The sequence below is a fragment of the Sceloporus undulatus genome, chromosome 8 (genome assembly GCF_019175285.1).
Source record: "Sceloporus undulatus isolate JIND9_A2432 ecotype Alabama chromosome 8, SceUnd_v1.1, whole genome shotgun sequence".
NCBI classification, from domain to species: Eukaryota; Metazoa; Chordata; class Lepidosauria; order Squamata; family Phrynosomatidae; genus Sceloporus; species Sceloporus undulatus.
Window position 1 is genome coordinate 1,300,161 of NC_056529.1, and position 16,200 is coordinate 1,316,360.

Consider the following 16,200-nt stretch of genomic DNA (forward strand, 5'->3'; position numbering starts at 1 on the left):
GTATGTGCCCCCAAACCCCTATGAGGCTGAGAAAGTGTCAGTTGCCCAAAGTCACCCAGGGGGTATCCATAAGGATTTGGACCCCGAGTCCTTGTTTAACATTGAAACCACTACACCCCACATAACTACTACCCTTTCACACGTATAAGTCTCTCGTTCAGCCAGGTGTCCCCCATAATCCTATATCTGTGCATTTCATTTTTTTGCCCTAAGTGCAGTACCTTACATTTCTCCGTGTTGAATTTCATTTTGTTAGCTTTGGCCCAGCTTTCTAGTCTATTCAAGCCATTTTGAATCTTGATCCTGTCCTCTGGAGTATTAGCTACTCCTCCTAATTTTGTGTCATCTGCAAATTTGCTAAGTATGCCCCCAACTCTGTCATCCAAGTCATTGATAAAGATGATTCTATGATTACATGGCTCTCATGCTGAACATAGAGCCCTGGCAGCTCCTCTGGAGTTCTCACTAAAAGCCAGGATGGATTAACTGGCCCAGGAACCACCAAGACCAGTCTGCCAGGGAACAATCCTCTTGTCTGGAGAGAGGCGGAGAAGGGAACCCAGTTAGATGCTCCAGGTTTGCACCCACAAGAGAAAAACATCTCTATCAGAGACCAGATGGAGTTTTGAGGGTTTTTTATTATTATTGTTGTTATTATTTTATAAGAGGAACGTGAGGATACAAGGGAGCAGAGTCACAATCCTGAACAAGGAAAGGGGTGCAGGGCTGTGTGACTGAAGTTACCCGTAACAGGAGAGATCTGTGCTTTACTTGCAGGGCAGGGATGTCGGGCGGGAGAGTATGTGCACGCGTCTTTGGAGGCCTCCCTGGAAGCAGCCTGGTGTCTTCTGGGTCACACAGGGCTCTTGCCAAAGACTTGACAAAAAGAGGAATGGGGAGGTGTGCCACAATGGCTACCCCACTCGAGAAGGAGCCCTTCCTCACAATGTGTCCCAATGGCTGCAGGGGAGTAAAGATGTGGGGAGGGGGACCGCCAGTACCCTGAAGCCCCAGACGCAAGGCAGGGCAAGGGCAAGGAGGGCTGGTCTGGGCAGTGCCAGACTGGGGCACCTGGTCTGGCACCACTTTCACTTTATTGTGGCTCAAGGCTATGGAATTCCGGGAGTTGGAGTATGTTGTGGGGGCCAGAGTGGAGCTCTGCTCCGCTCTGGGCCCACAACAAACTCCACCTCCTAGAATTCCATAGCCTTGAGCCAGGGTAGTGAAAGCGGTGACAGTGTGGATGTAGCCAGGTGTGCCAATCAGTGCTTAGGCAGTGATCTTTATAGACTATATTAATATATATCTTAAATATCATTATCTTATATATCATTGTTATGAAAAATAAAATCCATCCATGGGCATAGTCACGTACCGATTGCACCACTGAAAAGGGATCCCTGGAGCCCATCTTCCCCCTTTGAGCTGCCCACTTGCCAAACCAAAGGGAAGGAGGGAGGGGGCTTATATTCTGTGCCAGCAAACCAGGGGGCTTTGGGTGCCACCTCTTGGCACTTTGGGGCATTAATTCCAGCCCAAAGTGCCTAAACATAGACGGAGGCAGTGCAGAAGAGGAGAAAGAAGGGGGGATCTCCCCGGTGTTACCCGGCCCATGGCTGACCCTCCTTGGAAGACAGATGCCCAGTGCCACGTGTGGCTGCTTTGCGCTGCCAAGGCGCCTACTCCCACCGGAAGTCCTGGCCAACCGTCTCATAGAAGCGGATGTTGTGGGGCCGATAGAAGTCCTGCAGCTGCTCAATCACTTCGGGGTCGATCTGGACGTGGGTCCTCCCCTTGGACTTGCCCAGGCAGCGTGGCAAGCTGCTCCCGTCTGCCCTCTTCAAGCATGGGAAGCCCTTGGTCTTGTTGAAGTAAAAGTGCTTCTGGGTGATCAGCCGCTTGATGCCCAGGAAGTCCTGGATCTTGCCCATCTCGCCCGCCGGGTCCGTGATCAGCCTCTCCCCACTGACAAAGTGCATCTGGGAGAGTGGGAAATAGTGCAGCCAGCTCTCCAGGTGCACTGCGTAGAGTCCAATGCGAATGGCGCTCCAGGAGGTGTCCACCAGGCCCAGGCTGCGGTTGCGGAAGGAGAGGCCCTCGAAACTGGGGATGTCGGGCTTCTTAGAGAGGGTCTGGGTGTAGTCTGAAATGGCCCGGGTGACCGGGTTCCTCACCACCACGATCAGCTTGGTCTCCCGCGACATGTTGAAGATGCGCTGGGGGGCCTCCCGGGTGACAAAGTAGCTGGGGGTCTTCTCCATGGTGATCTGGGTCTCCAAAGAGCGGGGCATCAGGCGCCTGCAGGCAGAGAAATGGAGGGATTTGGTGAGATTTATTGACTGGAGAACAGTCCCTGCCCCCTGAGCCACCCCTCCACAATGGTTTCCAGTTTCTTTGTTCTCTTTTACATTCATATAAGGCAGGTAAGGGGGATCTCTATTTCATGAAGGGCCTGAGTCTGACCTGCTCAATGCTCTCAAATCCTCCCATTTCCAAAGGCCTTCCACTGTCTGAGAGATGAAAGCAGAATCTGAAGATGCCAGCCACAGATGCTGGCGAAACGTCAGGAATAAACTCTTCTAGAACATGGCCACATAGCCTGAAGAACCCACAAAAAGCTATGGATGCCAGTCATGAGAGCCTTCGACTCCACAGAACCCTTTCTGTCTCTCAAGATCCCCCCTGTGATTTTATTATCTTGGGCCTCTGATCAGAAGTAGAGCATATCACTTGCTCCCTTCTGGTAGTTAGTTCCCAGCTGGGCTCCCACTGGCTCCAGAGAGGAGCATGGTTTAGAGCATGGATGGATGGAGATGGGGAAGACCTGCTTTTCAGCTGGCACTGCCTTGGCACAAGGGAGGCTCAGGGTGCCCACCCCTGGACCTATGCTCTCCGCTGGCATTTCCACAAGAATCTGGAAGGACTGGCTGAGAACATGCCATCCTTCTCCAGTCCTCCTTGGAGTGAATCATAGAATCATAGAGTTGGAAGAGAGTGCAAGGGCCATCCAGTCCAACCCCATTCTGCCATGCAGGAACTCCCATCAAAGCATCACCATTGACAGATGGCCATCCAGCTTCTGCTTAAAAACCTCTAAGGAAGGAGACTCCACTACACTTCAAGGAAGGAGTGTGTTCCACTGTCGAATAGTTCCTCCTAATGTTGAGCTGGAATCTCTTTTCCTGGAGCTTGCATCCATTCCTCCATTGTCTCCTGTTCTCTGGAGCAGCAGAAAGCAAGCTTGCTCCCTCCTCAATATGACATCCCTTCAAGTATTTAAACAGGGCTCTCATATTACCTCTTAACCTTCTCTTCTTCAGACTAAACATCCCCAGTTCCCTGAGTCTTTCCTCATGGGGCATTGTTTCCAGACCCTTCACCATTTTAGTCGCTCTCCTTTGGACACGCTCCAGTTTCTCAATGTCCTTTTTGAATTGTGGTGCCCAGAACTGGATACAGTATTCCAGGTGGGGCCTGAACAAAGCAGAATAGAGTGGGACTATTACTTCTCTTGATCTAGACACTTTACTTTTATTGATGAAGCCTAAAATTGCATTGGCCTTGTTAGCTGCCACATCACACTGTTGGCTCATGTTCAACTTGTGGTCTACTTGGACTCCTAGATCCCTTTCACATGTATAAGTCTCTCATTCAGCCAGTTGTCCCCCATCCTATATCTGTGCATTTACATTTCTCCATGTTGAAATTCACAGAGTGGAGAAGGTGCAAAGCCAGCGGCCTCAGAGAGTCCCTGGAAGCAGAGGCCGAAAGCAAAGCTTCTCTGCTGTTACCCAGAGGGCTCCTATGGGCACCAATTGAGACAGCGTATGACTCCAGTCTCCTTCCTCTGATGGAGAAGGTGACGGAGGTCCGGTTCCCGTTTCTCAGGCCTTCCTCCTCTTTTCCAGTGCTTGGGAAAGTAGCCTTCCCCCCTTTGGTTACGGCTGCCAGAATTGTTGCCACATGTTGGATGGGTGTCCAGAGCCTTGCTATTTCCCGTCCACCTGTGTGGCGGTATTTTTTCCACTGGGGCTGCGCCAGGACTGACCCCTCCACAGGTACCTTGCAGCCATGAAGGAAAACTTCTTCTCCTCTTCTGGCCCATGGAGGCCAGGAGTAAAATAAGGTCCATGCTCTAACCCTTGGCTGCATCCACACTGGAGAAATAACCTGGTTTGGCACCACTTTCTCTGCCCTGGCTCAAGGCTATGGGATTCTGGGAGTTTGTTGGGGGCCCAGAGCGGAGCGGAGCTCTGGACCCCACAACCAACTCCCAGAATTCCATAGCCTTGAGCCAGACAGAGTTAAAACTGTGCCAAACTGGATTATCTCTCCAGTGTGGATGCAGCCCTCATGTAGTATCAACATACTTCTAAGTAACAATGCACCCCAACAGACTATCCTTCATGGGAAGAGCCTTAACAGCTCCTCACCTATCCTTATTTTCTCTTTTTCTCCATCAATGCCTTGTTTTATTTTAGCAGCGGTACTTTCGGCTCCCACCCGAAGCCTTTCACCACTTCAAATACGGAACTATAAACTTCATAAACATGCTGCATAATTGCTGTGCTGAAAACCTCATCCCCTTACTCCATTTTAATGCAATAGGTGATATATATCTATAGATGCCTCAGTTCCCGCCACAATTCTTTTGAAAACCTTCCGCAACTGTGTCCTGTGACTCCAAATCTATAAATCTAACCAACACATCTCTAGAAGCTCTCTCCTTTCTGGCCTAATTGCTATCGATCCTTGTAAACATAACTTAGATAAACCTCAGGTTCAGTACAATCCTTATCAAGACTGAACATTAAAAATAAAATTAAAATCCTCCTGCACCTTCTTCTAAGATATCAATTATGTTTCCTAATTTGAATGTCTATCTCCTCTCTATTCTCCTGTTCTAGCAGAAGCCTGCTCTGGTTTTCCAAAGTCACATTCCAATAAATGGTTTGACTCTGTTTCAGTTCTTCAAGTGCCTCTTTTCAGGCCCTGCTCTTACATGGGTTGCATGCAGAAACAGCCCAGTTTGCATGCAGAAACAGCCCAGTTTGCATGCAGAAACAGCCCAGTTTGCATGCAGAAACAGTCTAGTTTGCATGCAGGAACAGTCCAGTTTGCATGCAGAAACAGTCCAGTTTGACAGCACACTAGCCACCATGGCTCAGCACTATGGAATCCTGGGATTTATAGTTTGTTGTGGCACCAGGGTTGTCTGACAGAGAAGGGTAAATGTCCCACAAAACTACAATTCTCAGAATTTCATAGCATTGAGCCATGGCAATTAAAGTGGAGCCAGCCTGGATTGTTTCTGCATTGTGGATGCAGCCTTGCTCTAACATCTGTTCAAAAGTTCTTCAGAGGCAAGAAAAGGTTGTGCAAGGAACCGTTTTAACTCCTGGGGCTCCCAGCATCGCCTCCTCTGTATAATTAAAATGGTTTCTTTTTTAAAAGGTTGTGATCCTTAAGTCAGATTTTCTGAATTTGGATGAAAACAAGTTCTGGGTGCTTCCAATGATGAGTCCTCGACCTTCTTCTACTCTTGCAATTGATTGATTTATTATTTGAGCTTCTCTGTCCAATTGCTGAAATAAGCCTTATTTTTGCCCGTTCCCAGTCCCAAACCCTGAGAACATTTCACATCTCCTTAAATCTTAAAGTCCAGTTTAATAGCTATATCTTAGAGAGAGTGAGATTGAGCGTTCAAGGGAAAAGTTGGAAACGCTACATTCTTTTGAAGCATTAAATAGTAATCAAGTCTTCGGCCATCAATATGCGGCTCATGGGTAAAAACATCAATTAAAAAAGCCATTCCAGATGCAGAAAGCACAAGTTAATTAATACAGTGCAATGATAAATATGAATAAATAAGCCAATTGCCACGCAAAGTCAAACCTTTGATTAATTCATTAATCAGAATCAAAGGCTGATCAGTTCATTAATAACTTTATCCCGGTTCCACTATTCTCAGCCCATGTTTAAACAATGTAAGGAATATAACTAATAACATGCAGCAGAGTGAATTGAGTTTAAGAAAACAACAACAATGCCGGGATCAATTCATCTGCAAGTGGCTCAAGAGCAGCGATTCAGACAAAAGGTCCCCCACTCAGAGCTCATTCTGATGTTGCTTCAAAGACAACAGACCAAAGCCTTGCCTCCCACTCCGTCCTCTTCTTTCCCCCCCATTTTTTAAAGAAAAGGGTCAGGACACTTCATGAACTCCATCATCCTTTGAGGCAGAAGCATCTTCCTCTGCCAAAAAGCTCTTTGGCCTGTTACAGACTGCCAAAATAAAGCTGCTTTGGGTCTCTTTGGAGGTATGCTATTTAAGTGATGCATGGGTCCTAAGAGTCCAGAGGTTGTGCCAAAGCCACACTCCATTCCTAAGCACTAGAGTGCAGCTTTGGTGCAGCTTCCGGATTCTTAGAACACATGCATCATTTAAACAGCATACCTCCAAAGAGACCCGAAGCAGCTTTATTTTGGCAGTCTGTAACAGGCCTTACTGTCAGGAGGTTCCTCCTAATGCTGAACTGGAATCTCTTTTCCTGCAAATTGCATCCACTGCTCCATTGGGTCCTATTCTCTGGAGCAGCAGAAAACAAGCTTGCTCCCTCCTCATAGAATCGTAGAGTTGGAACTTGGAAGAGATCCCAAAAAGGGCCCTGATCCAGTCCAACCCCTTTCTTCTGCCATGCAGGAACTCTCCATCCAAGCATCCCCATTGACAGATGGCCATCCAGCCTCTGCTTAAAGACTCCACTACACTCTGGGGGAGTTTGTTCCACTGTCGGACAGACCTTACTGTCAGGAGGTTCCTCTTCTTTGTCTCCAAGGAGAAAGAAATGTTCCCATGCTCTTTTTACACTCTTTCTTCTCCCCTTTCTGAAGGGCAAAGGGGGAGAAAGCAGCCATGGGGCATCTCTTCAGTGCTCCTTGAAGCCCTGAAGCGAACCTGGGAGAAGGTGGGGTTCCCTCTGGATGGAGTGTTTCTGTTGCCCTCCTTGGGCTTTTCTGCTTCATTCTCTCTCATTCCTTAGCTGGGGGGGGGGGGGGGTGATCAATATCAATGCAAAATCTTCCTCCTTGCAAAGAGAGGGAGGGAAGCTCTTGCTGCCAACATTGCACAGATGATGTTGTTGTTCCCGGTTTCTTGTTCTCTGCCTTCCAGTCAACTGTGACTTATGGCATTGGCAACCCTCTCCTATGGTATTCTGGGCACATTTTCTTCTCAGGATCCTCTGAGGCTGAGGGAGCATGGCTTGCTCAAGGCTACACAAGGCTGGGTTTCTCTGGCTGGATTCAAACCCCAGCCTCCCAGAGTGCTAGTCCAACACTCAAACCACAATACTACTACTAATGTTGTCTTGGCCAGATTTCTCCATATTCCATTGCTTTCCATAGCTGACAAGGAATTCAAACCTGGTCTCACAGTCTCCTAGTCCGACACTTTTCCACCGCATTTGCTCTGGCGCTACTAAAAGGTTTTATTCTTATGAACCCCTTGGAACTGGGTGTCTGGGCTCCATAGAAAGACTTCCCAGGTTTTATGTATCTGTGGGAATCTCAGGCACTTCTGGGTTACAAGGGATGCTTCTCCGTCCCATATGTCTGCAGGTACACACACGGCTATGGAGGAAAGGGAAATAATAACAATTTCAATGTGGAGTCGAAGGCTTTCATGGCCAGCATCCATAGTTTTTTGTGGGTTTTTCTGGCTCTGTGGCCATGTTCTAGAAGAGTTTCTTCCTGATGTTTCACCTGCATCTGTGGCTGGCATCTTCAGAGAAAGAAGAATGAATGAAGATGCCAGCCACAGATGCTGGCAAAACGTCAGGAATAAACTCTTCTAGAACATGGCCATAGAGCCCCCCCAAAAAACCATATATAATAATAATTTCCCTGCCGGGATGAAGCAGGGAAAACTCGAAACATGATCCCCTGCACCTGCTCTGCCCTCCCTTCTGTGGCCAAAGGAACCAAGCATGTTCTGCATGTCTGGCTTGGCCAACCTGCATCCTGGGCAAGGCGAAGGCTAATGCTAATGCCTTGGCATAATTGCCTCTTCCCCCAGCTGGCGTTGCACTGGGCCTCATAAATCCAGGTTACGATTCTTATTGTTCAACCAGTGTCAGCAAGATGCTAATTCGATGTCAGGGATCCCTGCCACCGACCAGCTTCCGATGGCAAGCAAGGAGGTCTGGGTCATCTATCAGCCGAGGACAGCTTTATAAGTGGCTGGCGATCGGAGATTCATAAAAGCGCTGTGTCCCTCATGGGCCACCTCTGGGCTTATTAATGCTCAGTTCCACCAGGATTAAGTCCATTCATTTGTGTATTTAAAAAACCCACAAAATCACCGCTCCTAATCAATTATGAAAGATACGAAACAAATGTGGTCATAAATTATAGGAAGGAGACCGGGGGCTCTCAGATATTGTGAGACGGGGGTGCTGGGATCACAGTTCCATGCAACAATTGGAGATGAGGAGAACAAAAAAATAACTACTAGACAATAGGAATGATGATGACGACGAGGACGATCCTAAAGAACTAGAAATGCTAGTGTATTATCACACCAGCCCCTAAATGGGGCCGAGGGGAGACACATGTCACCCCAACATTCACCCTGTGATGTAATTATGCAGGTACATTAAACCTGATTTTTAGTGTGTTTGAGTTTGCCATTCAAAGAAAAACTACCAAGTCTAGCAAAGGATAAAAATATATATATCCAGAGACACATGCTTTCCAAGGCAGTGCTCTCACCCTGAGATGCCTTCTTCTTCCCCTAAGGACCAGAGAAGAGCCTCCAGGTCCTGAGCTCTGGGAAAGATTCCTTGAGGGGATCCCAGCACTGGGAAGGAAGGCCAGTCTGCAGCTGTCCCACTCTCCAAAGACAAGAAGATCCCCTGCAGCTGCAGCTTTGGCAGTGGCTGCTCCTCATGACTTTCCTTCCTAGGGAGCCTGCAATGGCCTTGTTCTCCTTCCACTTGGAAGCAAAGACCATCCCCCCCCCTTTTTTTTCCTGGTAGGTTTTGTAGGACTAAACATTTTACAAGGAAAGGCTTTTAATAGAGTGCACTGCTGCTTTTATTGGGACTTTTTTGCTTTTTACTGGTCTGAATTCTAATCTCCCAGGCGGAGCACACTCATAGCACCAGTTGTTCAATAGTGTGCCAATGTCAGGTACATCCCACCGATGCAATGGGTCTCCTCTAGTTAGGGCTAACCATAAGATTCCATTATTAGTACGCCATCATTTTTAATGTTGTTGTGTGCCTTCACATCGTTGCAGACATATGGTGAGCCTAAGGCAAGCCTATCACAGGGTTTTCTTTGCAAGTTTTTTCAAAGAGGGGTTTGCCATTGCCATCCTCCGAGGCTGAGATTGTGTGGCTTCTGGCCCAAGGTCACTCAGTGGGTTTATATGGCTGAGCTGCCTGGGATTCAAATCCTGGTCTTCAGAGTCATAATCCAAATGCTCAAATCACTACACTATGCTGGCTTTCCATTTTTAATTTTATATATGTATGTATATGTATGTATATGTATATACACACAATTTCTTTACATTCTATTTCACTTCTTGGAAGGAGAAGGGCTCAGATGTCGGGTGCAAGAGGAAAGGATTCTGAAAGCAAGGGTCAATTGTCTGTCCCTGGGACCCATAGAAGGCCACAGAGGGAAAGGTCAGACTCAGGGAAAACATTTCCTGCAAAAGCGTTGCATTGCCAGGAGAAGAGGTGGATGGCCTAGTGGTGTGAACTGGCTGCCTGCATGTACAGAAAGTGTGCACAAATGTGCGGGGGAAGCACAAGGTGCAAGAACAGTTCTCCCGAAAGGAAGCAGAAGGCACAACAGTGGCAGAGGCGGGTGGGAATCTTGCCAGGCCACGCGACCCCCGTGGAGCGGCTTTGACGAAAATGCAGGTGGACCCACTCCCCACCAAAGGAGAGCCCAGGAACCCAGTTTTCAGTGGGACACTGTGGTGGATGGAGGAAAGGAATTGTCATCTTGCCCAACAATTTCTCACCATCCACCCCTTGCCTCCATTCCACCGGGCAGAGAAGTGAAAGGGCACCAGACCCATTTAGGACAAAACCTCTGGGAAATGGCAGCAGTGCAAAACTTCTACAAGGAAGAAAGGAATGAACCCATTCTTTCTTTGGGTACTCATGGGTGCAGGGGACCAGCCATGCCCAGGTGGGCGGGTGGGTTTGCAGCTTCGGCCACCATGCGCTCTCCAGAGAGAGACCCAGTCTGCAACTGCCTTGCGAGGAAGGAACACTGGGCTCACCCCTTCCTCCTCTTCTTTCATGTATTCCCTCTGCCTAAATATATGAATAGCAATGCCTCTCCCACCCCCACAGCCCCCACTCTATGCTCCCAGTCGGTATTGCTGCGATGCCACTGACTGACACAAATCCTCTTGGTTAGCCCCATCTGCATGAGACCCACCAACCCTTGCAGGTAGACCTCTTCCAATTCAGGCGATGGGTCTCCTCCAATGGTGGCCAACAGGACTGTTGTGGTTTGAAATAGGTTGCTCACCTGGCATGCAATGTGTATGTCTTGACATGCATCTAAAAGAGAGAATGGCTCCCCCAAGTGCAGGCTGGTGGCTTTCGCTTGGCACCCCCCGCATGCCCACCCACCCACCGCTGCCAGTGCCAGGCTTCCCACCGCCCCTGGATTTGCAACACAGCAGGGTAAATATTTGTTTAGGCTTGTCTCTGGTGTGCGTGGCAGGGACCCAACTCTCCGCGCGCAGAGTGCCAGCCAGCCCCTGGGTAATCCTGGGCTTTAGTCACTTGTCAGCAGGAAAATGAAGTGTTTAGCTTGGCAGGCTTCCGACACCAGGCAAAAACGGACGCCACTCCGTTCCTCTCGGTGCTAGAGTCGCTGGGCTTAAAAATGGGTCTGGAGGCGGTGAGGGTGGGTTTCTCTCACCAGGGGTTCCCCAAATTCCTTGGGAGCCTGAAAGGAAGGGTCTGGCTAGGGCCAGGGAAGTGTGGCAGTGTGTTCGGATGCCAAATGGCACAAGGACCCAACACTGTGGCTCTATGAACTGGAAGGCAGGAAGCATGGCAGACTAAGAAGGCAGAGAGCAATGGAAAGCTGCAAGGACTAGGAACGTAGCCCTGTGGGGTTGCATCCGCACTGGAGAAATAACCTGTTTTGGCACTGCTTTAACTGTCCTGGCTCAAGGAGAGCTCCGTTCTGGGCCCACAACATACTCCAACTCCCAGAATGCCATAGCCTTGAGCCAGAAAAGAGTTAAAGCAGTGCCAAACCGGGTTATCTCTCCAGTATGGATGCAGCCAGAGAGTCCCAGAATTTTGCATCTGCTTGGATGTGCCTTTTGATGGTTAAACCAATATCAAGCTCTGTCTAGAAAAAGAATGTAAGTCAATGGGGCTGAAAGGGGGGGGGGGGGTTTGATGGGCAAGAGCCCTGTCCTTCCCCAGCCTCTTTTTTGGAAACCTTGGGGGGAGCCCACTGCCTCGACCCCTGACCACCTCTGAGGCCTTGCAGGCAGCCTGGCCTAGTGGTCTGAGTGCTGGACTGGGCCTCTGCCTTGGCCCTGTCAGGCGCTGGTGACTCTGGTCAAGCCAAGGCAAAAGCCCTCTGGACAAATCTGGCCCAGAAAACCTCAGGAGAGTAAGTTGCAAAGACACAAGAACCAACCCCAGCCGAGAGGGAAAGGGGGCTGGCGCCTGGTAGGCAGTACTGCCTAGTGGTTGGAAGGAAGGGGGCCCCCTGGGCTCCTGTCCGCCTGGCACGAAGGCAGACCCGCCGAAAGGGCCCTCCTTCCTTCCCCAGCCCCGGGCCTGACCTGTACCACTCGAGGCCCCGCTGGAAGTGCCGGTCGAAGAAGTGGGGCTCGGTGCCGAGGGCGCGGACGGAGGGGTGGCCGCGGATGAACTCCAGGACGGCGCGGGTGCCGCCCTTCTTCACGCCGACGATCAGCGCCTGCGGCAGCCGCCTCCCGGACCCCGGCGGCCAGAGACGAGGCCCGGAACGGAGCCCCGAGGAGGAGGAGGAAGCGTTGCCGGCCCTGGGCGCGGGCGCTGCTTCTCCGGGGCCGCAGGGGCGCCGCTTCTCCTGCAGGAGCCTCTTGTGGTGGACGGCGGCCGGGAGGCACTGGTCCTCCGAGGGGGCCAAGGCTGCCGGGGCCTCCGGGGGGGCAGGGGGCGGCCCGGGGCAGCAGGCCAGGAGCAGGCTGTAGCCCAGGAAGGTGGCCGAGAGCGAGAGCAGCCAACCCGCCAGCAGCAGCAGCCGAGGCCGACGGAGCCGAGGCCGACGGAGCCCCCCGACGGAGCCCCTCGGCAGCCCCCGGCGCCCCCCGCTAGGCGCCATCCCCCCATCGCCTCCTCCGACCCCGGCGCCGCCGACGAGGCCCCCGACGCCTCCGGCCCCGGCTCCGGCTCCGCGGGGCTCCCATCGGGCTCGAGGCGGCCAGGAGCCCCGCCGACGCCGCCGAAGCCGCCCTAATCCCCGCCAAGACCACCCCCTTTAAGGCCCCGCTGACGTCACACGCCCCGACACGCCCCTCGCCCGCCCCGCCCCCTTCTCCCTCGGGGAGGGCGCCTCTGAGCACGGACAGAGTGCTGCGGCGGCGGCAACGCCCGGCTTTCAGGGGCGGAGGCCGGCACTCGCCCCCCCGGACCTGGCAGCCCCTGCCTTCCTCTGGGGCTAAGAAAGCGTGACCCAGAGCCCAGCCCTCTAACCACTAGGCCAGGCTCCCTTTGGGACGCTTGGCTTGGAAAGCAGCAGGACCCTTGGCAAGGGGCGTCATACTAGTTTCCAATCCAAGGAGCCGAGGGGCATCTGGCCCCGCCCTCCCCGGTATTGGCCACGCCCCCTCCCTCGCCCCGCGCCCCGCCGGACTGCAGCCCTGGGCAGCCCCTTCCCCAAGTGGGCCTGGGCCCTCGCCCCATTCCTGTCCCGCTTGGCCTCGGAGCACGGGAGCAGACTCAGCCCCTTTGGCCCGGATCGGCCTGGGCCCGGTGCCTGCCAGTTGGCAGCCTCAGAGGAGGCAGGCAGGGGCTGGTTCTGGTGCCTTAAGAGGGGATTCCTGCATGGCAGGGGTCCAGTCTAGATGGCCCTTGGAGATGCTGTGAGTGGCAGAGATGCCCGAGCCCAGAGAAGGCCTTGGCCAGAAGGACACCTTGGAGCCCCCTTGGAAGGCCTGCGGAGGGGCCAGGGAGCCCCGCCCCGCCTCCTCCTGGGACCAGGCGCCAGGAAGGCCTGCTGCCGGGGCCTTGAACCCAGAGCCAAGGGGAGGCAGTCCCAACAGAGCAGAGGGAAAAGGCTTGGACCCCCCCCCGGCGCCCCCTTGCCATGTAATCACTCTTGAGCAGCCCAGCCCTGTAACTGCAATGCAAGGGATCAAGTTGTTGCTGCGAGGGAGGGATTGAGGGGGGTCAGCCTTAATCCCTCTCGGTGAGTAGATTACAGAGATTACTCCGGCCTAATCCCCCGCTGTCTGCCACTGATGCGATAAAGGCCCTAACGAAACCAATGGAGCCCTCCCCCCCAAGGCCCCCGAGCGAAGAGGAGGCCTTTGGGCCCCTGCCTCCCTCCTTCTGCCCCATTGGCAACCCCCTTCTCCCAGGGCACAAAGCGCCGAGCACTTTGGGTGGGAGAGACCCCCGGGGCCGGGTCCTTCTCCGGGGGGGGGGGTGTCGCAAGGGCCCCTTTCCCCGAGCGCCCTTTGGGGATGCTGGGCCTTGGAGTCCAAAGGGGGGGGGCCTTCCTGGCCCTTCCCTGCCCTCCCCCTCGGAAGTCTCCCTCCGCTCTTTTCCAGACGCAGAAGCAGCCTCCAACGCCCCCCGCCTGGTGCCCCTGCTTGGCTTTCATGGAGCTCCTCCGTGCCTTTCCTTTGGGGGCTGGAGGGGTTCCGCTTGCGATGGCCTTGCGCCCCCTTTCGCTGGCCCCCGTCGGGTGTGGGGCCCAGAGCCCCCAGCAAGTGAAGGAGGCCAACCCTGACCCTTGCCTTGAGCGCTAGGGCTGGGCTTCGAGGAAGAAGGGCACCCCCTCAAGGGACCCCCGAAGGGCCGCCCGGTCCGAGCCCCCGGAGGCCAGGAGAGGAGGGGGTCCCGGGGGGCGTCGTGGCCCAGTCCGCCTCTTCTCTCTCGCTCTGCTCGCCTTCAAAGAAAGAGGGAAGAAAGGAGGGAAAGAACAAAGCAGCCTCAGAAGTTGCCGACTCAAAGCCGGCGCCCAATTAGCCCCCCTTGATCTCCCTCCTAATGGAGGGAGGCGGGGGGGCTAGGGGAGCAGCCTGGAGCGCAAAGCCCCCCAAAAAGGGGACCCAGGAGGACCCTTCAGAGGGGGGAAGGGATGGGGAAGTGGGGCTGGAAGTGGGGGAGCGGCTGACTCTGGGCTGGGAGAGGGGGTCCCCATTCCTATGGGACCCTGGCCTTCAAGTGCCCCCCTCCGTCCGCCCACGTGGGCCTCCAAGGCCTCCAAAGAGACCCTCCATATGCTCAACCCTACAGGTCCCAGAATTCCACAGCATGGGTCCAGACAGCCAGAGCAGTGTCACACCGCTGCCATTGTGCCTTCACCGCAAGGCCTTGGGAAGTGGCACAACTAAAGGCCCCCAACTGGGCAGAGCCTGCCTCTCCCATTTGGCCACTGGGTTTCCAGAAAGAAAGAGGAGGGAAACCCAGGAGGAGAGGACTGTGGGTCCATGCAGGGTGGCCCCCAGGACCAGTAGTTGGGCTCCCTTCTGCGAAAGAGAGGACCCTGACTGGCCTGTCCTTTTGAGGCGCCCCTCCATGCCACTCTTGCCCTGCCTTGTGCTAGATAGAGACCTATGCACTGCGGGTGGGATGGGAGAGCTTGGGACCTCTCCTTTAGAAGGTCATAAAAGGCCACATGAACAGTATTCCTGGTGGCGCGGTGGTTCAATGCTGCCTGTCCTGCAGCCACTCACTCAAAACCACAAGGTTGCGGGTTCAAGACCAGCAAAAGGGCTCAAGCTTGACTCAGGCTTGCATCCTTCCAAGGAGATAAACCGCTTAGACACTGCTTAGGCAATATGAAGCGGTAGATAAATGAAGCTTGTTTGTTTGTTTCCTTGGCGCTGGGAAGAGACACCCCTCTGGGGTCTTGGGAAGGGCAAGTGTGTGTTGCGTGTGTGTGTGTCCATGCTTGATCTCGCTTCCATGCTTCTGTCTCACTGCCCACATTGATTTGTTCCAAATTCCTTGATTAATTACTCTCCAAGAAGTTCCTGCTCTTTTAATTACCCTGCTTAATTAGGGCAAACTTTTAATTGTGTCCCTAAGCTGAGCAGAGTCCAGTGGGATCGCTAATTAGTGACTGGCACTTGCTTGGATGCAATTAGTGGGTGAGACTCGCTCCTGTGGCAAGAGGGCGGGACCTAGGGAGCCGCGTGGGATGGGCCAGAGGAGCACGTGCCGCCGTCACCATCGGTCACCATCATGCGAGCGCCAGTCTCCAGGCACTTCTGGGTCACCTGCGGTTCTGTCCTTACCAGGACATGCACCTCCCCTGTTTTGCAAATACATGCACCATGCAATTGGGAGCTGGGTCTCTGGCTAGGTTCGGGCTGGTGGGGAGTAAGAGGTTCATGCATCCAGGAGTAACATTGGGGAGAGGATTAAAAAGGAGGCCATGCTGAACATTCAATGCACACACATGCAGAGAGAGAGAGATACAAGTAAGCTGCACAAACATTAAACATCTACTCTCCTTCCAAATTCTCTCATTTTAAAACATTTGTCGCAAGTTGAGAGGATGAGGATGCCATTTCCAAACAACCTTAGTCGCTTGCTCCTGGCCCAGAGGCAGCCGCTGTTTCTTTTCTCATTGCTTAGTTGTTTACACGCATAGTTAGGCCTGTGTCCGATTGGAGCAGAGGTGGCCTACTTGGTCTGTTTGGCATTCTCCTCCCCTTGGCGGCCAGCCATTTTGCCCATTCGGGAAGCTCACCATTGGTAGGACCAGGACCCATCACTGGTTCCTTCTTGGAGCCCTGAAGTATGTGGGGTCCTGCCCCACACAAGTCCATGGTCATTCATTCCACCATCCCAGCCCCTGTCCCTGCAGCGTCTTGCTTTCTGAAGCAAACTGCTTGTTCAGCCACAAGCTCTGGGCTGCAACAACCTACAGCAGTAATAGTGAACCTTTTGGAGACCAAGTGCCCAAATTGCACCCAAACCC

At 53.0% G+C, this 16,200-nt stretch overlaps 1 protein-coding gene across 1 annotated transcript; it reads right to left on the reverse strand.

Annotated features, from left to right (window-relative positions):
* Nucleotides 1-618: 618 nt before the first annotated feature.
* On the reverse strand, nucleotides 619-12,502 carry LOC121914653 (heparan sulfate glucosamine 3-O-sulfotransferase 2-like). The gene is made up of 2 exons (XM_042438246.1): nucleotides 11,843-12,502; nucleotides 619-2,298 (listed from the first exon to the last, which is right to left on the reverse strand). Exons 1-2 carry the CDS (start codon nucleotides 12,364-12,366, stop codon nucleotides 1,680-1,682), a joined length of 1,143 nt encoding a protein of 380 aa, XP_042294180.1. The 5' UTR covers nucleotides 12,367-12,502; the 3' UTR covers nucleotides 619-1,679.
* Nucleotides 12,503-16,200: the final 3,698 nt, after the last annotated feature.